The sequence below is a fragment of the Carassius gibelio genome, chromosome A21 (genome assembly GCF_023724105.1).
Source record: "Carassius gibelio isolate Cgi1373 ecotype wild population from Czech Republic chromosome A21, carGib1.2-hapl.c, whole genome shotgun sequence".
Taxonomy (NCBI): domain Eukaryota; kingdom Metazoa; phylum Chordata; class Actinopteri; order Cypriniformes; family Cyprinidae; genus Carassius; species Carassius gibelio.
The window spans coordinates 16,981,184-17,003,287 of record NC_068391.1 but is presented as its reverse complement, the minus strand read 5'-3'; the positions used below and the strand labels follow the sequence as shown (position 1 = coordinate 17,003,287).

General features: G+C 39.7%; 1 protein-coding gene and 1 long non-coding RNA gene across 2 annotated transcripts; both read right to left on the bottom strand.

Annotated features, from left to right (window-relative positions):
- Positions 1–12,964: 12,964 nt before the first annotated feature.
- On the bottom strand, positions 12,965–15,110 carry LOC127942008 (trafficking regulator of GLUT4 1). The gene is made up of 3 exons (XM_052537520.1): positions 14,086–15,110; positions 13,766–13,889; positions 12,965–13,498 (listed from the first exon to the last, which is right to left on the bottom strand). Exons 1-3 carry the CDS (start codon positions 14,437–14,439, stop codon positions 13,488–13,490), a joined length of 489 nt encoding a protein of 162 aa, XP_052393480.1. The 5' UTR covers positions 14,440–15,110; the 3' UTR covers positions 12,965–13,487.
- Positions 15,111–16,768: 1,658 nt separating this feature from the next.
- Positions 16,769–21,439, bottom strand: LOC127942010 (uncharacterized). Its single transcript, XR_008149242.1, has 2 exons — positions 21,234–21,439; positions 16,769–17,084 (listed from the first exon to the last, which is right to left on the bottom strand). It is a non-coding gene; the product is annotated as an uncharacterized LOC127942010 (long non-coding RNA).
- Positions 21,440–22,104: the final 665 nt, after the last annotated feature.

Genomic DNA, 22,104 nt, shown 5'->3' with positions numbered 1-22,104 from the left:
AACAAACCCTTGTTGTGTTCACAACATTTCACTGATGACTGCTTTTCTAATCTCGGTGAGTACAAGGCGGGATTTTCAAAGCGTTTGGCCATAAAAGAGGGTACATTACCAACTTTATTTAGACCAATGAGCATCTCCGAATCACAACGCGAAGTATGATTATGAAGTTATGTGTTTGTTTTCTCCTGAGCGTCTTATCAGTATGTGTGCTGTCTGCTGCCTGTCTGCGCTGATCTTCATTTACAAACATTTAAATGAAGTGTAAATGAAGTGTAACTCCGTGAATACTCATCGAAGATACATAAGAGAGATATCTATAGAAAGCTTGACATGTCTACTTTAAAACTAAATAAGTTCTGCTAACAGATATTCTGTGATAAAGTAATCCATATGAAAACAACGCGATGTCCGTTTTTCTCCCTTCATTATATCTAATGTTGACCACGTCCCCACGCTGAACGCGCTATTCAGATTCAAACTGAAGCGCGCGGCTTGAATACACCCAGACAGAAGAAAAAGGAGTGAGACTGTTCAAGTTTTTTATTTTACTGTTTGCTTCGCGGTGAGAGGAATAAGACATAATTCACCCCAAACAGATGCTAACGCATTGTTTACCGTGGAGTTGTGTGCGGAAAAACCAATCAAAACTATGTCAGTTGACCAATCAGAACACAGTATGCTACCAAAAGATGGGGTTTAAGGAAACTGAATCTTTTGAACAGCTTTGCACGAACCGTTTGGGGATCTCTGAGAATTGAGGTAATTTTAAAATGATATTTTGAGAAAATGACAATGTTTTTTAACCTTGGATGGATTTAAACCTAATGTACAGGACTTATAAACAGTGATAGGAAGCTTAGAATTTTCATCTTACTGGCTCTAATTTCAAAGGACAGAAAAAATAAAATTTAACAAACAAAAACAATCCAGGAACAGGGCAGTCTTGAGCAGATCCAAAAAGAGCCTCCTGGACGAATTCCACTTGGAAATCCACTGATGCAATGCCCAGATAAACTGACAGGGAGGCGGGGGCGCTGTTGAGGCGGGGAACTGGTGGTGCGGTGCGGCGAAGAAGAGTTACAGCGGTCGGTGATCGCGAGCCCGGAAGGCTGAAGAGTAGCGCTGCCTGAAAGCAGGAGGAAGAGGGAAAAAGCAAAACTAGAGGATGCAAACAAAAAGGGAACGATCTCTGTGTAGGCTAAACAAGAGGTGTGGACAAGGCTGAGACATGAACGAGATCAACTCGACGATCTGACAACAGACAGCACACATGAGGAGACTAAATAGAGAAGGAGTGATTGTGATGATGCAGAGCAGGTGATGGTGACCAATAACAAGATAATAATGAAACAAGAGGGCGCTCCAGGGAAGTAACCATCACGCTGCCGGTTGAAGTCCTCGATCAGCGACCGATTCAGAAGACCTAACTCCCCTCATCCGGACCATATCCCTCCCAGATACTGAAATCCCCGACCTCGACGTCTGACTTCCAGCAACCTCCTGACAGTGAAGGCTGGGGAACCATCCACTAGACGGGGAGGGGGAGGGTTAGTAGCAGATGGGTTAAGGCGAGAATGAAACACAGGCTTGACCCGAGAAACATGAAAGACTGGGTGTACCCGACCAAGTATGGAAGGTAACTTGAGCTTTACCGCCACCGGACTCAATACCTTGGTGATCTGATGATCCTGGGGGCTAACTTGCGAGAAGCCACCCGGAGAGGAAAGTCCTTGGTTCATAGCCATTCTTTCTGACCACATACGTAGCGGGGACCAGGAATACGGTGACGGTCAGCCGCTGCTTTGGTTCATCTGGAAACCCGAGCCAAGGTTTCCTCATCCCTCCTCGAGGTGCGGCGACACCTGCGGACGAAGGCTAAGGCAGACGGAACAGCAGCATCGGGCTCCTGTGAGGGTAACATAGGAGGTTGAAAACCAATGGAGCACTGGAATGGAGACATACCTGTGGCCGCCACTGGCAAGGAGTTATGGGCATATTCAATCCAGGATAACTGTTGGCTCCAAGAACTTGGATTATGGGACGTCAGGCAGTGGAGAGCTTGTTTCAGAACCTGGTTTGCCCGCTCGGACTGCCCATTGGTCTGAGGGTGAAAACCTGACGACAGACTCGTAGAGGACCCAATCTGTCGACAGAACTCCTTCCAGAACCGGTAGACAAACTGTGGCCCCCCTATCAGAAACCACATCCACCAGAAGGCCATGAATCCGGAAGATGTGGTCAACCCCCACTTGAGCCGTCTCCTTAGCTGAAGGCAGTTTGGGAAGGGGAATGAAATGGGCTGCCTTAGAGAAGCGATCAACCACCATCAATACTACGGTGTTACCCCTCGATGGTGGAAGACCAGTGACAAAGTCCAGGGCTATGTGTGACCAGGGGCGGGAGGGGATGGGTAAGGGGTGTAGCAGACCAACAGGAGGCTGATTAGAACTCTTGTTCTGGGCGCAAATTGGGCAGGCAAACACAAACTGCCTGACGTCCTGGGACATGGATGGCCACCAAAATCACTGGCGGATGGCAGCAAGAGATCTCTCGAACCCCAGGATGACAGACTAACTTGGATGAATGCCCCCACCGGAGGACTTCAGGGCACAGCACAGCCGGCACGAAAAGTCTACCCTCTTTCACCCCCTTGGCACCTCTCTCTCTCGTATGGCTTCCAGCACTCTCCTCTCCACATCCCAGGAGAGGGACCCCAACACAATTTCTTTAGGGATAATGGTCTCAGTTGGTGCACCAGTTCTCTTATTATCCCTGTAAAGACGGGAGAAGGCATCAGGTTTTACATTTTTGGAGCCTGGGTGATACGAAACAGAGAAGTTGAACCGACCAAAGAAGAGTGCCCATCGGGCCTGGCGTGAACTCACCCTCTTGGCCGAACAGACGTATTCCAAATTCTTATGGTCCGTACAAACCAAAAAAGGCTGCGCTGACCCCTCCAACCAGTGACGCCACTCACCCAAGGCCAGTCTGACCGCCAACAGCTCCCGGTTCCCTACGTCATAATTCCGTTCTGCTGGGCTCAGGCGGTGAGAATAGTAGGCACAGGGATGTACCTTCCCATCTCTGGGGGACCTCTGAGATAGGACCGCACCTACTCCAATCTCAGAAGCATCCACCTCCACAATAAACTGACATTCAGGGTCTGGAAACGAAAGAACAGGAGCAGAAATGAATTGGCACTTTAGGTCATTAAAGGCCTTCTGAGCCTTCAAATTCCACCTAAACGGTACCTTAGTGGAGGTAAGAGCTGTCAAGGGTGCAGCAACCTGACTAAAGTTTCTGATGAAGCGCCTGTAGAAGTTGGCAAATCCCAGAAACCACAGCAGTGCCTTGCGTGAGTCTGGAGGTGGCCACTCGGCTACGGCCCTTACCTTAGCGGGATCTGCTTTGATTTCCTCCACTGAAATGATATAGCCCAGGAAGGGAACTGACTTGGAGTGAAAAACGCACTTCTCCGCTTTAACGTAAAGCTGGTTCTCCAGCAGCCGTTGTAGCACCTGGCGCACGTGTTGGGTGTGTACCTGAAGTGAAGGAGAAAAAATAAGAATGTCATCAAGGTACACAAAGACAAACTTGTTAGCCATGTTTCGCAACAAGTCATTAACCAGGGCCTGGAAGACAGCTGGGGCATTCGTCAGGCCAAAGAGTAGCACCCGGTACTCATAACGTCCTGAAGAAGTGATGAATGCTGTCTTCCACTCATCCCGCTCTCGAATCCAAACCAGGTGATAGGCATTACGGAGGTCCAACTTACTGAAGACCTTGGCTCCCTGCAAAAGTTCAAAGGCAGAGGACATTAAGGGCAGGGGGTACCTATTCTTAATGGTAATGTCATTCAAACCTCTGTAATCAATACAAGGGCGCAAGGAGCCATCCTTCTTTTTAACAAAGAAGAATCCTGCGCCAGCAGGAGACGAGGGGGGACGGATGAGACCGGCATCAAGGGACTCACAAATACATTTGTCCATAGCCTCTCTTTCTGGACCAGACAGGGAATATAACCGACTCCTGGGCGGAGAAGTGCCTGGGAGGAGGTTGATGGCACAATCATAAGGCCGGTGAGGAGGCAGGGACACAGCCCGGGACTTGCTGAAGACCTGCCACAGAACGCAGTACTCCTCCGGTACCCCGGATAGATCAGCATCATCGACCTGCACAACAGGAAACACAGCACCAGGAAAAGAGGCAGAACCCAAACAAGACTCAAGACAGGACTGCTTCCAAGACAAGACTGAGTTTCTGGCCCGATCCACATCAGGGCCGTGCTGCACCAACCACGGGTGTCCCAAAAACACGGGGGCACCGGGGAGTCAAGAAGGTACAGCTCGGTTATCTCATGGTGATTACCCGAAACAATAAGACTTACAGGAGGGGTGAGGTGAGTGATGGTGGTGATAGGGGAATCATCAAGAGACCGAACAGAGATAGGAGTAGAGAGGGGAATGGCAGGAATTCCCCACTGCTTGGCCAGTGCCGTATCCATGAAACTACCACCAGCCCCAGAATCCACCAGGCCCGAACAGGAGTGACTAGAGCCTCCAAACTGGACACCCACGAGAAGTAGTGTGCGGGAAAGGGGGGGAAATTAAGAGGAGATGTGCCCACCAGAATCTCCCTGGCTACTGATGGGCCATGGTTTTTAGTGGGCATTTTCCGACGAAGTTTCCGGCCCTCCCACAGTAGAAACACAAGCCCCGGGTGAGTCTCCCTTGCTTCTGCTGAGGAGTGAGACGCAGACGTCCCACCTGTATAGATTCAGGGTCAGCAGGAGATGGCAGAGGCAGGACCGGGGTGGATTCGCTGGTCATTTCTCCCACCCTCCAAGAAGTGCGAGCAGTCAGTTTTTGGTGACGAAGGTGAAGGCGGCTCTCTACACGGAGGGTCAGATCATCAAAACTGCGTGGAAGCTCTTGGGTGGCGATCTTGTCTTGGATCTCCTTGTCTAGTCCAGCGCAGAACACAGCTCTGCAAGACCCCTCATTCCAGTCACAGGCTGCTGTTAAGGTTTTGAATTCAATGGCAAACTCAGTCACTGAACGGCCTCCTTGCCGTAGCCATGCCAGCTGGGCTGCTGCCTCATCACCCCGAGCAGAACGATCAAATAACTTGACCGTCTCCTGTCGAAAGTCCTCAAAAGAAGCACAAAAGGGAGCCCGGGCCTCCTATACTGAAGTTCCCCAGTCTTGGGCCCTGAGGAGGGTAAAACATAAGCCACCTTAGTCTCTTCCTGGGCATACCGGCGGGGCTGGAGGGCGAAGACTAGGGAGCACTGAGACAGGAAGGCTCTGCAGGAGTTAGGGTTCCCATCATAGGGAGGTGGGTTGTTGGCATGAGGTTCGTGACAGATAGAGGATCTGGCAGATGTCTGTCTTCGAAGTTCCTGGAGCTGGGCAGTCAGCTCCGACAACTGGGCATTAAGGAACTCAACCTTAGTTGTTAGCTGGGAGGCATGCTGGCCTAAGAGAATGCCCTGCTGGGTGACGGCTGATCTGAGGGGATCTGCACCTGCTGAGTCCATGGTGGTCAGATCGTTCTGTCAAAGCGAGACTGGGACTCAGTTGCGGGTGCTCAAAAAGGTCAGTTTATTAGATGGGCTTTAATTTCAAAGGACAGAAAAAAAATAAAATAAAATGTAACAAAAACAATCCAGGAACAGGGCAGTCTGGAGCAGATCCAAAAAGAGCCTCCTGGACGAATTCCACTTGTAAATCCACTGATGCAATGCCCAGATAAACTGACAGGGAGGCGGGGGCGCTGTTGAGGTGGGGAACTGGTGGCGCGCTGCTGCGCGGCGACAAAGACCTACAGCGGTCAGCGATCGTGAGCCCGGAAGGCTGAAGAGTAGCGCTGCCTGAAAGCTGGAGGAAGAGGGAAAAAGCAAAACTAGAGGATGCAAACAAAAAGGGTCTCTGTGCAGGCTAAACAAGAGGAGTGGACAACATGAACGAGATCAACTCGACCATCTGACAACAGACAGCACACATAAGGAGACTAAATAGAGAAGGAGTGATTGTGATGATGCAGAGCAGGTGATGGTGACCAATAACAAGATAATAATGAAACAAGAGGGCGGAGACGGGCACCACGGTGACACAGAAGCACATGGTAAGTGTAAACAACCACACACACTATAGGGAAAACAGACAGGTCAGCCCGGGGACGTGACACTTTTCCCTTTAAACACTTTTAGTCCAAGAATAATTCATGCAATTTTGTATCAATTATCTGAAAGCTCGAAAGGAGCAGTTTCATGTCTATCCTTGTATTGTTAACTTATCAAGATTGATAAGGGATTTAGAATGAGAGAGAGAAATTAGTAAACTTACACTGTTGAAGATGTAATTAGTAGTTACATTTTTTTAAGAGTAACTTACACAGCACTGTTGACAACCATGTTTACTTGCATGTGTGAGCTGAGCAAAGTAGCGATATGTCCTGTTCACACAGAGCAATTTACAATACCTGTGTTAAAAAAGATGGATGCAATGTCTCCACTTCCTTCCAATATAGAAGAGTGAAGCCAAAATGTCCCAATATGGCTGCTGCCATCTTGCAATGATGCCATTTATGTATTTGAAGGTATCCTAACAAGAGTAGAAGTGCAAGTTTTTAAGCATATTTTATAAATTAATTGTATCATGAAGCACAGCATAAAAAAACTTAAATGAGATATTTGAAAAATAACTTATAAAAATTAGATACCTCAGAGTTATTGGTGTCAATCTGGCACATGGTGTGACATTTCCTTCTTTGACAAACACTGTTTAGCTGGCAGCATTCCTTGAATTTACACTGAGATTGCAAGATGGCAGGCTACTCTAAGGTGACTAAAAGACTGCAACAGGAGGCAGTCCAGATGAAGGCCAAAGAGATGACCGTTTCAGCCACAGCAAGAAAAGCTGGTCATTCCAACATCTTATGTGCATTTTTGAAGTATCGCATCAGAAACAATTGATGGAAACGTCAAATAATTCACAAAAACTTTTTACGCTCACCTGAGGTAGTTTTTGACTTGATAATGTGAATAAAGGGAGATGGGACGGCATAACCTGACTAACCAACGGACAGATCTTTTTGCACAACATCTGAAATGTTATGGTCATTCTTAAATTTGTCAAAGTATTTCCATGTAATTGTCTCCCAGAACTGTTATACATTTCAATTAACCTTTCTCTCATCATGCACTAAAATTAACTTTGGACAGTTCTTCTCAATCCACACAACATGCTCCTCAGCCTAGTTTCCTTCTGCTGATGAGGGGCTTCATCACTGTACAGTGTGTTTTCAGTCCGACTTCTCTTAAACGTGCAGAGACAGATCCTTACCCTGATCAGCGCTGAACTGGCGAGCAATTCCAACTGCAGTGCTGAACCGATTCCCCGTGTAGAGTCTCTGCATTGTGTTGTCTTCTCGTGCATTTGTCTTACATGGGACTTCGATTATTGTCATTGTCAAGTTGCAATATTTGAGAAATCGCAGATTTGCAATGACCAGCATCTCTTAAAGCTCAAGATCTACATCATCCAACACTCTTTTGGTTTTCGGTCTTATAAAATATCCCGTTACTATTTCAGAACTCTCTGAATGAAGAAAACTGAATCACAAACATTTACAGACCTTTTATGGTGTGCAAATCAATTTGACTTAAAAGATCCAAAGAGATCAATTTACAAATCAGTATATGGTAGTATTATTGACAAACAAGAGTTTATCAGTAGTATTTCACTGAGGTTTGTGCCCTAGAAAAAGGGTCTGTAGAGACACCCCAGTTAAAGAATCAAATACAGGCGATCAACTGTATTCATTTTCATCATCATTCACAATTTCCTCAGAAAGAGTTCAAAACTAGTCTTGTAGCTACATTAAAATGGTGGATATTGAGAGTGCTGCATCAGTCTGAGAATTCAGGCGGGAATGAGCTGATGGAGAAGCTAAGTGATACAGGGAGTCCCATCACAGTCATTTCCTGTTAATGAGAAAGAGCAGAGCAAGTCCATGTGCGCATGGGATGGGTGTTTACGTGTGACCAGAATCTTAAAGAGACCCTTTTCCCAAATATAAAATATCTTTGGTTAACTCATGCATCTTCATGTTTATTTGAAACCTGTGTGACTGACATTCTTGTTAGAATGAGATATTTAATATTGTTCACATCAGGGACATTGCTATATTAGAATCCACACTAACAAATGATAACATTGGTTTTTTCATAAGCATGTGCTGCAGTTATGTCATCTGCTGGTTTAAAGGTTGTTGTTTTTTTGACTCTCTTGATTGGTAGTCATTGCCTTGCATTGAATCACCATGGTTTCAGCTGAATTTTTTTTTTTCCTGTTCTACTGAAGAAAGAAAGTCACAGATGGCCCAAGGGTGAGTAAATGAACAGCCAATTTTCATTTTTGGGTGAATTATCCTTTTAAAAGTGAAAGGGGATCAGGGACTGTCATGGTCACCATTAACTATATTCTATAAAAAATAAAAAATAAATAATAATAATAAAAAGAGTAGTAGTGACATGCTGCAAAATATCTCATTATCATCGAAGAAAATAAATTCTAAGGGTAAGAACAACATGAGAGTAAATGATTTAATCCGATTGTCATATTAATTTGAATGTCCATGATTTATCACATTTTAATTTTAATTTAATTGATTTTTTTAATTTAATTTAATTTAATTTAATCACATTTCAAACTTTACATTTTAAAAAGCAACAACAAACAAACCTGAAGCATCCAGCTGCTTTACATTCATTTATTATTTCACTATTTTTGTAATTTTTCAAGCACTTATCAAGCCCCTCACTCCTACATCTTTACCAACAGACTAGAATATGTTTCAGATAATGCCCTTTTCACTGATGGCCTTTCAGATGGAGTAATGTCATGCTAACTACATTCTGGTACACTGCCATGATGCCAGCATAGGGGGTTCTGAGTGGGAAAGTCCATTAGAAGTTTCCTGGAACTGGCTTGACAGCTTTGGTTTACCTCAACAACTTCTACAAATCTGTGTCTCTATTTAACAACACGCGCAGGAAAATGATCAGAGACAACTCTCCACTGCAGCACTGACCTTAAACTTTGTTTCCGCTCATTTAAACATTGCATGACTCTTTATTATTTTTATTTTTTTTATGCATTTATTTGCTTTTCGGCTTCAACTTCTCCTGCTGGACTAACCGGGCCTTTCTGTCTGCAAGAGAATAAGTGCTATTGATTTTCTAAACTTCATTTGAGCATGCCACGATCTGCCTAAACACATTCTCCATAGGTCAAAAGCTCAATGCTGTGGGTGTCCGGTTCAAGTATAAAATAAGAAGACAATCAGAAAAAGTTTGAATGGGAAAGAATTCTGATGGATGACAGTTTGAATGATCTCTAGACTCTAGACTGTGAATGATCTTAAACTTTATTTTGTTGCTATTTGCATAATAAAGACAGCTTATTTCATGAGAAAACCTAATTATTTTATGAATTGGTGAGTTTGTACGGTTTGAATAAATAAATAAACAAACCCTGCCCCTAAACCTCACACTCAGTGAGCAGACTGTAGACATTCATACGAATTAACTATTTCCCAAAGTATCAAATAGTCAGAATTGTCATGAATGTTGCGATATAAATCTTAGGACATCATTTTGAAAGAGTTTTGAGATTATATTAAGATATTTTAACATTTTTTAAAAATGATTGTTTTGTTTTAATAAATATATACAGTACAGACCAAAAATTGGACACACCTTCTCATTCAAAGAGTTTTCTTTATTTTCATGACTACAAAAATTGTAGAGTCACGCTGAAGGCATCAAAACTATGAATTAACACATGTGGAATTATATATGGAATTATATACATAACAAAAAAGTGTGAAACAACTGAAAATATGTCATGTTCTAGGTTCTTCAGAGTAGCCACCTTTTGCTTTGATTACTGCTTTGCACACTCTTGGCATTCTCTTGATGAGCTTCAAGAGGTACTCACCTGAAATGGTCTTCACTTCACAGGTGTGCCCTGTCAGGTTTAATAAGTGTGATTTCTTGCCTTATAAATGGGGTTGGGACCATCAGTTGTGTTGTGCAGAAGTCAGGTGGATACACAGCTGATAGTCCTACTGAATAGACTGTTAGAATTTGTATTAGGCAAGAAAAAGCAGCTAAGAACAGGAAAACGAGTAGCCATCATTACTTGAAATGAAGGTGAGTCAGTCCGAAGGATTGGGAAAACTTTGAAAGTGTCCACAAGTGCAGTCACAAAAACCATCAAGCGCTACAAAGAAACTGGCTCACATGTGGACCGCCCCAGGAAAGGAAGACCAAGAGTCACCTCTGCTGCGGAGGATAAGTTCATCCGAGTCACAAGCCTCAGAAATCGCAGGTTAACAGCAGCTCAGATTAGAGACCAGGTCAATGGCACACGGAGTTCTAGCAGCAGACACATCTCTAGAACAACTGTTAAGAGGAGACTGTGTGAATCAGGCCTTCATTGTAGAATATCTGCTAGGAAACCACCGCTAAAGAAAGGCAACAAGCAGAAAAGACTTGTTTGGGCTTAAGAACACAAGGAATGGACATTAGACCAGTGGAAATCTGTGCTTTGATCTGATGAGTCCAAATTTGAGATCTCTGGTTCCAACCACCGTGTCTTTTTGCGACGCAGAAAAGGTGAACGGATGGACTCTACATGCCTGGTTCCCACCGTGAAGCATGGAGGAGGAGGTGTGATGGTGTGGGGGTGCTTTGCTGGTGACACTGTTGGGGATTTATTCAAAATTGAAAGCGTACTGAGCCAGCATGGCTGCCACAGCATCTTGCAGTGGAATGCTATTCCATCCGGTTTGCGTTTAGTTGGACCATCATTTATTTTTCAACAGGACAATGACTCCAAACACACCTCCAGGCTGTGTAAGGGCTATTTGACAAAGAAGAATGATGGGGTGCTGCGCCAGATGACCTGGCCTCCACAGTCACCGGACCTGAACCCAATCGAGATGGTTTAGGGGTGAGCTGGACCGCAGACAGAAGGCAAAAGGGCCAACAAGTGCTAAGCATCTCTCGGGGAACTCCTTCAAGACTGTTGGAAGACCATTTCAGGTGACTACCTCTTGAAGCTCATCAAGAGAATGCCAAGAGTGTGCAAAGCAGTAATCAAAGCAAAAGGTGGCTACTTTGAAGAACCTAGAATATGACATATTTTCAGTTGTTTCACACTTTTTTGTTATGTATATAATTCCACGTGTGTTAATTCATAGTTTTTATGCCTTCAGTGTGAATCTACAATTTTCATAGTCATGAAAATAAAGAAAACTCTTGGTCTGTACTGTATATATCAGTTCAGTAAATTCTAACTTTATCTTAGGCTATATAACTAAACTATATGTGGATATTTATCATCTTACAAATATTTGTATTAAGGATTATTATAAGATGGCAGTATACCTTGCATATCAGATTATATTATTTAGAAAATTTTGTATGAGACATTATTATATTATTAAAAAAAAATTCTAAATAATATCAATTCTAATATATATAGGCTACGGATCTTTAATATATAAAAATTATGCAAAGAAATTATTGTTAGATGGCAACAATATTGCACACCAGATGTTATGTTAATATTCACACATCAATTCCGATTAAACTGGAGAAATGAAAGCAATATAATATGACATATTGTAGAATGTTGTAATAAAAAGTGTATATGCTCTGTGATATGGACTCTGTGATAAAGGCCCATTTACAGCATGCTCAAAGCTTTTATCGCTCTAGCCATCCCCAGCTGACCACGCAGCCATTAGCACAGGTTGAGATCATTTATGAATGGAAAGAATACAAAAGTTTGTGGGTTTGGAAAATAGATGCTTGCTACAAATGTCTGCGCATCGGACATCCTGTATCCATGTCAAAACTATGAATAGCGTCAAAAGACCTATTGATTATGTCTGAAGTGCTACTAAAACTAAAAATAACAATAAAAAATAAACATTTTCACAAGCTGTGGTTTCTTCGTTTTAGGTACAGTATGTGTCTTACAATATAGACACAAAATTACACTTTGTTGCAGGAAAAGAATAGAATAGAATAGAATAATCTCCATTTGAGGCAGATAATGACTAAATGTAAAGAAGAAAGGAATGCACTTATGTGCAGGATATCAGTTACCAGACGTGCTTCCTCTCATCTCCATTGCTCAGGAGGCTGGATGGCTGAAAGTACAGGATGTACTCTAGCTTTTTTCAGTCTAACATTCATAAGTAAATATATAATTAATTAATACAATCTGCATACAAAAAAAACAAAACTAATTGGGTAGGTTTGGTTTAATTTCTAACATGCAAAAATAGGACACCATATTAGCAAATGGCAAATTTGCACAATTCAAATATAATACTGTACAGTACTCTTCTTTTTAGACATGCATGTCCTTTTGGTTGAATTTAGTCCTTGTTCATCTCTTATGAGTTTTTTATTTTTGCTACACCGAGGATGAGGCCCTTCTCGCTGCATTACATCCTTGTGATGCTCCACACTTCCAGAGGCTATGAATCAAAATGACAAGGAAGAAAAATACTTTTCTAAGAAGAAATGTCAAAAATAAGTGTTTTACCCAAACAAATATCAAATCTGTCATCATTTACTCACCCTCATGTCGTTCCAAACCTGTGTGATTGTTTCTTCTGTGGGACACAAAAGAAGATATTTGAACCCATTTGACATGCTATGGACGAAAAGAGACATTTTCTAAATATTTTATTTTGTGTTCCACAGAACAAAGTCATGAGTCTGTAATGACATGATGGTGAGTAAATGACGGCACAATTTTCCTATTTGGGTGAATTAATTCTTTAATATATGACAGATTACCCAAAATGCAACATATTACAATCATACAAAAATGATACCAACTATGTGCTTTTGTATGCACCAGCCCCAATGCACCAGCATTATTAAAAGTTTATTAAGTTGCAAGAAAAATAAATAATAACAACAAATTCTCATTCTCAGAACAGAAGTCATATTCTTGTTATTGCAACAGGTAATTCATTAGCATGATATAATGCACTTGTACTGTAATATCGATAAAAAACAATTATAGACTTCACTTGGCATAAGAATATGTTTTCTTTGAACAGTTGATTGTAATATTTCATGTAGATTATAATTTTAAAAAGACAAAAAAGTAATCCAAAAAGTCACAAGTCATCAATGCATTGTTGGATAAAGCAAAAGCTACCTTAAACCCCGAAGACAGCAACAGAAAGGCATCAAGATGGTTTAGAAAAAAAAGTTCAATAAACAGGTCCTTGAATGAAAGAATGGATGAATGAATGAAACAAATTTAACACTGTGCATAATATAAACTGATATTCTAGCCCTTTTTTCACATGGCATTTATCATCCGTCTTCTTTGTTTTCATCTCTTTACCCGTTTACGTCAATGCTCACAATTTTCTAGGATATCCAACTATTTATACTCTGGAAGAGAGAAAAGGAAATGAGAGAGACATTTAAGTGTATTATCTTATTTCAACTCAGTTGCAGACAACAAGCAGCTTAAAAAAAGAAGAAGAATTGAGTAAATAAATACTGTTTGTATTTTTAGAATTGTTTTATAAAAATAGAATAAAAAATATTGGTTGTATTTTTATAATGATTTTAAGGTTGAGTTGGGTGGGACATGTCCCCAATACTGTGTGTGTGTGTGTGTGTGTGTGTGTGTGTAGAGACAGAGAGATAGTTTACCTGTCATCAACAGATAAAGGATTATTGCTAGACCCACAACAATGGAAACGATACTAAGCAACAAAGCTAGACGCCCAACTCTTCTGGCTCCTTCATAATCTTTTACTTGTATCATGGACCGAGACTGAAGAAGAACAGAAAGAATATCATGGATAAGAAAGCCTTGTAAATACATTTTGTGACCCCTTAATGAGTCACATTATTAACTATAGGGGCCCCTGAGCCACCCTAAACAAAAACAGTTTTATCTGCTTTCTAAATTATCACTAAATGTGAACTCTAAAAATAATGAAAAGTTTAAGTCCGGTGACACTACTCACCACATGAGCGAAATAAAGCGCGAACAGGTTTATGGGAACGGCCGGACAGAAGCAGGAGAGCACGGCCACCCACATGAAGCTACGCGGCTCGCGTTCTCCGGGCTCGGGCGACAACGCGCGTCTGAAACTGAGACGCGACGGAGAGCGGGGCTCCGAAGCGTCGTTAACCACAGTCTGTTCCGCCTCGAGATACTTAACGAGGATTGTATCCGAAGGTGAGCGGTTTAATTCTCTTTTCAGCTCTTTGCCTGAGATGTCAAGAAGTTTCTGAGTATCTCTAAAATCGGTGGAGTGCAGCGCGGCTCTCTCGCCCAGGGCGTGTGTCGCGTGAGGCGCGTCCGTGTTAATAGCCATCTCTTACAGAATATATCCCCTTGTGTGAGAACAACATCAAAGATACACTCTTATGAAGTTATCTCGATCGGCAAAAGATCTTTTATTCAACCCAATTGTGTTAGAGCGAGATATTCGGAGATCCATCCACTTCATCAGTATTAACCACTCACACGTCTAACATTGGAGATGTGAATCTGGACACTTTGCGTAAATCAATCAGTTTGCTTTGGGCACTACGTGAGGGCGCCCTAACGGCGCATCTGATTGGTGGAGTCACGCGCGTTAATTGACGCAAGCGCAACAATCTTTTATCTGTGGATCCAGACGCTTTAATTGATTTGTTTCTGTGCGGAGCAGATTTTAATCTCAGTCACGAATATATGACTCCCTGTGAGATTATATACTGTTTTATACCAACCTGATTAATGTTTTTTTTTTTTTACACTAATTAGTCATGTAATTTAGCAAAATGTAGTTCATGGTTATGAAAAATGTGTTTACTTTAAAATAACCTGTAGGAAAGGTTCTGTATATAGCCTAGATTATAGGTTCACTTTATGTTGTCGCCAAAACAAAAAATAATTAAAAAATAAAACCTCACTGCAGCGTTCTCTGAAAGGTTAGTTTTAAGTTTTTGGTTACAAAAGCTCTTACAGACAGAATTATAGAACACCAGTGCTGGGTAGATTAAGATACTTAAAATGTGTAGTCCGTTATGATTCCAAATTAAATGACTAACATTTTAGCAAGTGATGTAATCCATTAGGTAATATAATCAGGATTACTTTTAGATTATTTTTGACCTAACTCGTTTATCACACTGATTTAAATACTATAATCTTGTACCATATTGATATAAAAATACAAAGAGAAGGAAAATATCATATTAGTTGTAATTAACATCATGACGTGAACGATTAAACATTGCCTTACATCAAGGTTTCCTAAAGGAACTGCAAGGATTTGAGTTTAATTAAAATCTTATTATTTAAATGAATAGTAAAACAAAAAAAAAAACAAAAAAATCTAAATATAACACTTAAAAAACACATGTAAATATGCAAATGTTTTACTTTTAATTATTAACATAAAATCTAAGGGGGAACTTCAAATAAATATTTTTGTTCAGATAACCAAACAAAAAAATCCCTATATTATATGTAAATAAGAAATAAGTGAATTTGTGTATTGTAATGTGTGAGTAAAAGCCTTCATGACATAATTAACCCACTGAGTGATATTTCAAATAAACATTAATGTGTTCATCAGTAGCTAGTTAATGCAATGTTGAAATGTTGAGAAAACATTTCTTAAAATGAAAATGTTTCATGTAAATCCAAGGAGAATCAAATTCTTAATAATTTATTGCTATTGTGCGAAAATGTAAAAAAAAAAAATGTTTTATTTGTGATCTGATTACCAGTGTTTTCTACAAGTACTGCATTTTGAAATATGATTGCATAATCAGATTACATGTAATAACTTACTACTCAGCCGGCATATAGAGAATGTTGATAACCATATTTGGAGCAACCATATAATGGGACGCTGTGCGCATGCTGGGTGCGGTGTCCAGTCACTGTAAAAATCATTAACTTAACTTTTTCATATTCATCCATTCTCATAACATAAATGATTAAAATAAGCATATCACTGGTGAGACTCAAAGTTATCTTTATTCATAGCCTCTCTTTGTCATATATCTTAAAGAATGTGGACATAAGATTGAAAAAAAAAAAAACAAGAACTGAAAGGGTGGAAAACATTTGAGTAAATGTATGTGCTTGATGAACAGGCAGAAGACCCAGCTTGGCCTCATGTTCAACCGACCAATGACGCCCTCTGTCGGTCTTATCTTACATAACACTTAAACCAGACCAAGATCACAATAATTTAGGCCTACATAAATAGGTGACTCTTGTATGAAATTTACAAAAGAGATACTTAAAGTTTCCCAAACGGGTCTTAGCTTAAGCCAGGACTAGGCCTTAGTTAAATTAATGCCTTAAAAGAAAACATTACATGTGTGCATCTTGACACAGAGCAATGACACCGATATATTTTAAGATATGTCAGAGCAAGATATTTTCAGTTGAGACAGTTCAAACATGCAGTTTAGTCTGGGAGCAAGTTAAGCGTGGTCTGTGAATCTGGGGGTAATACTTTTTTGCCATGCAAAATATACTACATACATTGAATGTACATTATAAAACTCTCATTTATTTGTTATTGTTATTTTGATATTAATATTGATATCAAAAAACAAAAACAGACCATGGATTTAAATTCATATTTCAAAAACAATTCAAAGTTCAAACATGTTTAAGAACTTGACAATTTGAAAACATTTTAAAATTCAAGTCAAAAATTTAATATTTTTTTTACATTTTCCTACGAAATATTTTCTCAGTTTAAGAGGTTTTGTTTCAATGATAAAAACACAGAAAAGTGAATTGTAAAATATCATCAAAGATCTATGACAGAGACGGTCCAGAATGAATTAGATCCATAGCACTCTCAGATGAAAATGGTGCATGCTGGGTAGAGCTGACCACAACAGTTCTTCAGCTGGCAGCTTTAGCGTCAGGACAGGGTCATAAAGTTTGCCAGAGAAGAACTGCGGTAGGTCAGCCAATATTCACTCATCAGCATCCACTACAAACCTAGAAGATATAAACAAGACTGAAGATTATTTCACAAAAATACCACAAGTTTGTTCTCCCTGTAATTACAAAACCATTACTGATACTGATACCAATACAAACGAGACACTTAATTTAAACTTAAACATAACACACAGGGCTCGACAACAAGGATGGCCTGCTGTCCCAGGATCAGTGTGAGAGTGTTTCAGGCTGGTTTGCGGTCTTTGCACCATTGGATCAGTGCAATTTCTTACATTTTTTATGCTTTGCAAACCTAAAAATGTGGTGTTCTCAGGCATTTTGTGGCAAATTCTGCTTGTCAACATCATAACATTAATTTATGATATTAAGCAATCATAACTATCATTATAATACTACAAAAGTTTAAGAAATTACAAAATGTATAAAAAAAACTGATTGCATTAAAAAAAAACAATAATTGCAAAATACATTTAATAAATCTATTTACATTTTAAAATATATTATATATATATATATATATATATATATATATATATATATATATATATATATATATATATATATATATATATAATATTTTTTTTTATTTTCTTCAGTACCATTTTAGTGTTTCAGAGGACATAAACTTGTAATACATTTAAGAAAACATATATATATATATATATAGACACACACACACACACTTGCAGAACATTCCTGCTCACAAGCATGTTTTATCTATAAAGAAACTATATTTTTCATCGCACAGAATCATGCTAACTCTATGACAGACTCCGGTTGCTCGCACTTTCCGTCTAGCTTCCCTCCCTGTGCTGCGTTTGGTAATCATCTACCATTCTTTCTCAGTACTCCGTGTCCCTCGTTCATTCCACCCTCCCCCCTCCAGCAAGCAGTGCAGACATGAATCAGCAGGCATTGGGAGTGGAGGCCAGAGAACAAGGTAAGGCCTTGAGAGCACACTTCAGACATCATGTCATCTGTGATACATAGAACAATCACAAACACCATAAACAGTTTGAATATAACATGCGACTCAAAAGTTTCATTCTCGCATTCTTTGAAACCTGTATCATTTTTGTTCATGTGATATTGCTGTTCATGTGATTTTATTCAGAAAGTCCAAGCTTTACATTTCCATATAATGAAAGTTAATGGTATATATATGCGTGTGTGTGTGTGTGTGTGTGTGTGTGTGTGTGTGTGTGTGTGTCTATATCTACCAGATGGCTCTGAAAAACTTTGAATATAGAACACAAGATGTATGAACTACTTCTATGATGCATATTATGTTCTATTGGAAGCTTCTCAGCCCCTTGTCCCCATCCACATACTTTCAATCAGCGTGAACAACTTTAAAATTTTGTCGTATTGGAAAGTAGGTCATATTGGGTGTGTAAATAAGACAAATTAAAATTTTGGGTGAACCACCCGTTTAACTATTAAAAGTGGTATCATTTAAAAATGTACATGTGATTCTAAAAATCTCAAAATTCCATAACAGGCTTACTGGAAAAATGTGCCTGTTGTAACAGTTCCACGAAACATTATGTTGCTTCTTGCACATTCACTTTTAAAGTAAAATGTTTAAAGAATGGCCATAAAAGTGTGTTTATTTTATAGTTGTCTGTATCACAAGCAGTTTGGAAATTCAATTTCGGGTGAGTCGCACTAAAAATGTAATGCATCGTGTTTGAAAATAACGCTATCAACTAAACTAAATCTAACTGACAGCATTAACAAATGCAAACATGAGATAAAAATTAATTTGCTGAAGCATCCAGGCCATCTTTTATTGTGATCCGTGTCAAGGGACTCATAACTGAGTGCTTCATATCTCAAATGTAATGTAGTACCAGATGAGCTAGAGAGCAAGTTTGCTTCATCAGAAAACTCATACATATGGAATGAGAACATCAAAAAGTACTAGTTTACAAACCATGCACTATGATAAGTGTTTTGAGTCGTTCATAACATATTGTGCAAGAAATTTTTTAAATAAATAATTTAAATCATAATTTGTAAGAACTGGAATAAAAGTTGTTGGTGTTTGAATTGTATGTATAGAAACTTGTTTGGGATTTTAAAAAAAATAGAGGAATGTTTTTTCAAACAGCATGTTACAAAATGCAAGAAATGCAAACAAATTAGCCTGAATTGACAGTGTTTGTATATCTGAACATGCTCGTCTCGTTCCCCTATCACTGGTCAATCTATTGATTTGGTCTGGGTGTACACAAACTGCAATGTATGAATGGAAAAGGGAAACATTAAGGTCAGCTAGCTATTGCTAATGGCTAACACACTAGCTTACATTGTTAGCATTTTTTAAAAAGTGTCTTATGGTACCAAGACATGTTCCACCCTTGGTAAAGAGTTCGCAAAAGAACAAACAATTAAACTGCTCATCTGCAGCCAACATGATCAGTTGTCATCCACAAGCATAAACCACACAGTTAAACTCTGACTTTGTGCTAATGCTGAGGTCTTTTCTCAGAGCTGACAAATTGACATCTTTGAGCAAACAAAAGACTGAATCAGTTAGTGTGCGCGAGTGCTGAAGAACAGGGTGGGAAGATGTATCCATTCCTCTTTGCCGTTTAAGGGTGGAGAGAAATAATAATAATCACACTTGCGAAGCCTGAGGCTGAATCAGATGTGACCGAGTACTGACTTGCCATGGATTCTGCAGGCAGGGAAAATAGTGGCCATTTTAATTCACTGGCATCAATACAAAAATATGCCATTTTGTATTTATAAACTTACTTATTCCATTTCCCAAAATACTAACATTTAAATTAAAACAATGATATTGTTTGCCAGAATCTTGATAACTATTACTGAGGGAAGTACACATACCTCACAATTGAAATAATCTATAAAAAGACAACTGTTTTTTATTACAGCTGATCGATCTTAAGCAATGCAACCCACCTTCCAGATCCATAAGAGGGTAAAGTTCAGTCCGATTCCTCAGACACGAGGAAAAATAGTGGCAAGATGAGCTTTCTGTCTCTTAAAGAGCTGTAACTGCATAAGGGTACTTCGATTTGAACACCAATTCAGAAGAACGGTCTATTTTTGGATGCCTAGTTGAGAAGTGTTGACTTGCTATGACTAAGACAACCAAATATAAAACCAATAATACAGATACAGAATGTCACGAGGAGCGTCTTTTCAAGGATTTTTGTTGAGAAGCATCCTCTTAGTGCAACTAAGTGACATCTCCAGAAGATACTCCGCATTTGAGGCCTGCTCTTCACAAACAATCTACATGAAGAATATAGTTTAAACAACTGCATATTCCTCTTATAAAGATTTTATTCTAGTTTGTATTTAACAACAATTTTTAAAAAAATCCATTAACCATGCCAGTACATAAAGTGGCATTTAAAGGTGCTTAACAGTAACTTACAGTATAATGGGAAAGAAAAAAGGCAATCATTATTAAAATAATACACAATTATTATTAATATGAATTAAGCTATATTCAACTAAATGTATTTTTCCATGTATAAAATACTTTTTATAACAACAAAACAATGTATAGCCAAACTATCAGAGCATATAACATTTGCTACGTCACTACCTAAATCGGCTAACGTTATATTCCATTAAAACGTTAAATGACCAGTAAACCAGACTGTAACATCACACACATCGAGCAAAAGCTAGGAATATTTCCTCATCAGAGGCGAATGAATTACATAAGGATGTTCTTACCCAACCAAATCAGGAAACACACTTTAGCAAACACAATGGCATCTATGCAGCAATAAAAAGGACTGGCTTGATTGTACTGAATAACTATCTCGTATTTACTGAACATGTCTCTGCTGAATCGGATTAGATTCTTCTTGAGAGAACTTTAAACACACAGATTACACTCACGCCGATTTGGAAGGCTGGAAGTTTGGAACGAAACTTATGTAATGACCTCCGCCCGGTCTCCAGCATATTCGATGATGGTCTGTTCTAATATTATAATCGCTCGTTTTATCGCGAATATAACGCGTATTCGTGTCTCTGAAGAATCGGGTATTTTCCGCCCCACCTAAGTGAACTGCCCTCGCCTTCCCCCGGGGCTAATAAAGCAAGTCTATCTAAAACCCGACAGAAGCAGAACGCGGATTAGATTAACTACGAAGCCGGTTAATGTCTGAAAAGTTGATTAACATAAACGCTCACCTCACCGGTAAAGTGATTCCTCCGTTCTCGCCTCTCACGTTTACCGGTGTATCGAGCCCTGCTTGGATCAGCTGGCAAAGGGAGTGACGCGACCAGTAACAGCTGGCCGCTGCATCTGCGACGTCAACGGTTCGCTATGACGACTGTCTTCCGTAGATTTTAAATGACTTCCACTTCAGCCAACGTCAAGCCTCGGCTCCCAAGGAAGGGGGCGGGACAAAATGGTTCCAACCAATTAACACGTTCCCTGCTCAGGGACGATTCGTTTCCAGCCAATCATCTGTACGTGTGAAAGTTTACTGAACACCCCCCAAAGTTATTTTCCACCAAAGTTAATTTAAATAAAATGTAATAACAAAAATTGTTAAACAAAGTAGGTGTATATTTTAGGCATACACAATTAAACATTAATATAAAGGTGTGTAAAAAGCACACATGCTGTTAACAGATATTACCCTCAAAAAGCGAAACAAATATTACCTTTAAAAAATATGTGTAGGCTGCAAAAACAAAAAAAGGTCTGTACTGTATCTGTCAAATAAAATGTCAGTAAAAATGTTCGGCTGCTGTTTCTCCGAATAATTACCCTCTGGAACCATGATGGCCTTCTTCTAAGAGGTCAGTGTCTGAGTCTTTATTGCTTGTGCGATCTTTGCTCTGCGTATTAAAGGCTAACTCTATTAAATGATTCTCTACAAATCTAATTTAATGACAGATTTGTATTTATTTCTTTATTTCTTTATTTATTATACTGATGAATAAAATGGGTGATCAAATTATCTAGATATTATGCATACTGTAACTGCACTGAAAGTGGTAAATATCTGTATTTATCTCAAGATATGTATGCATGTGTGAACCATAGACAGTA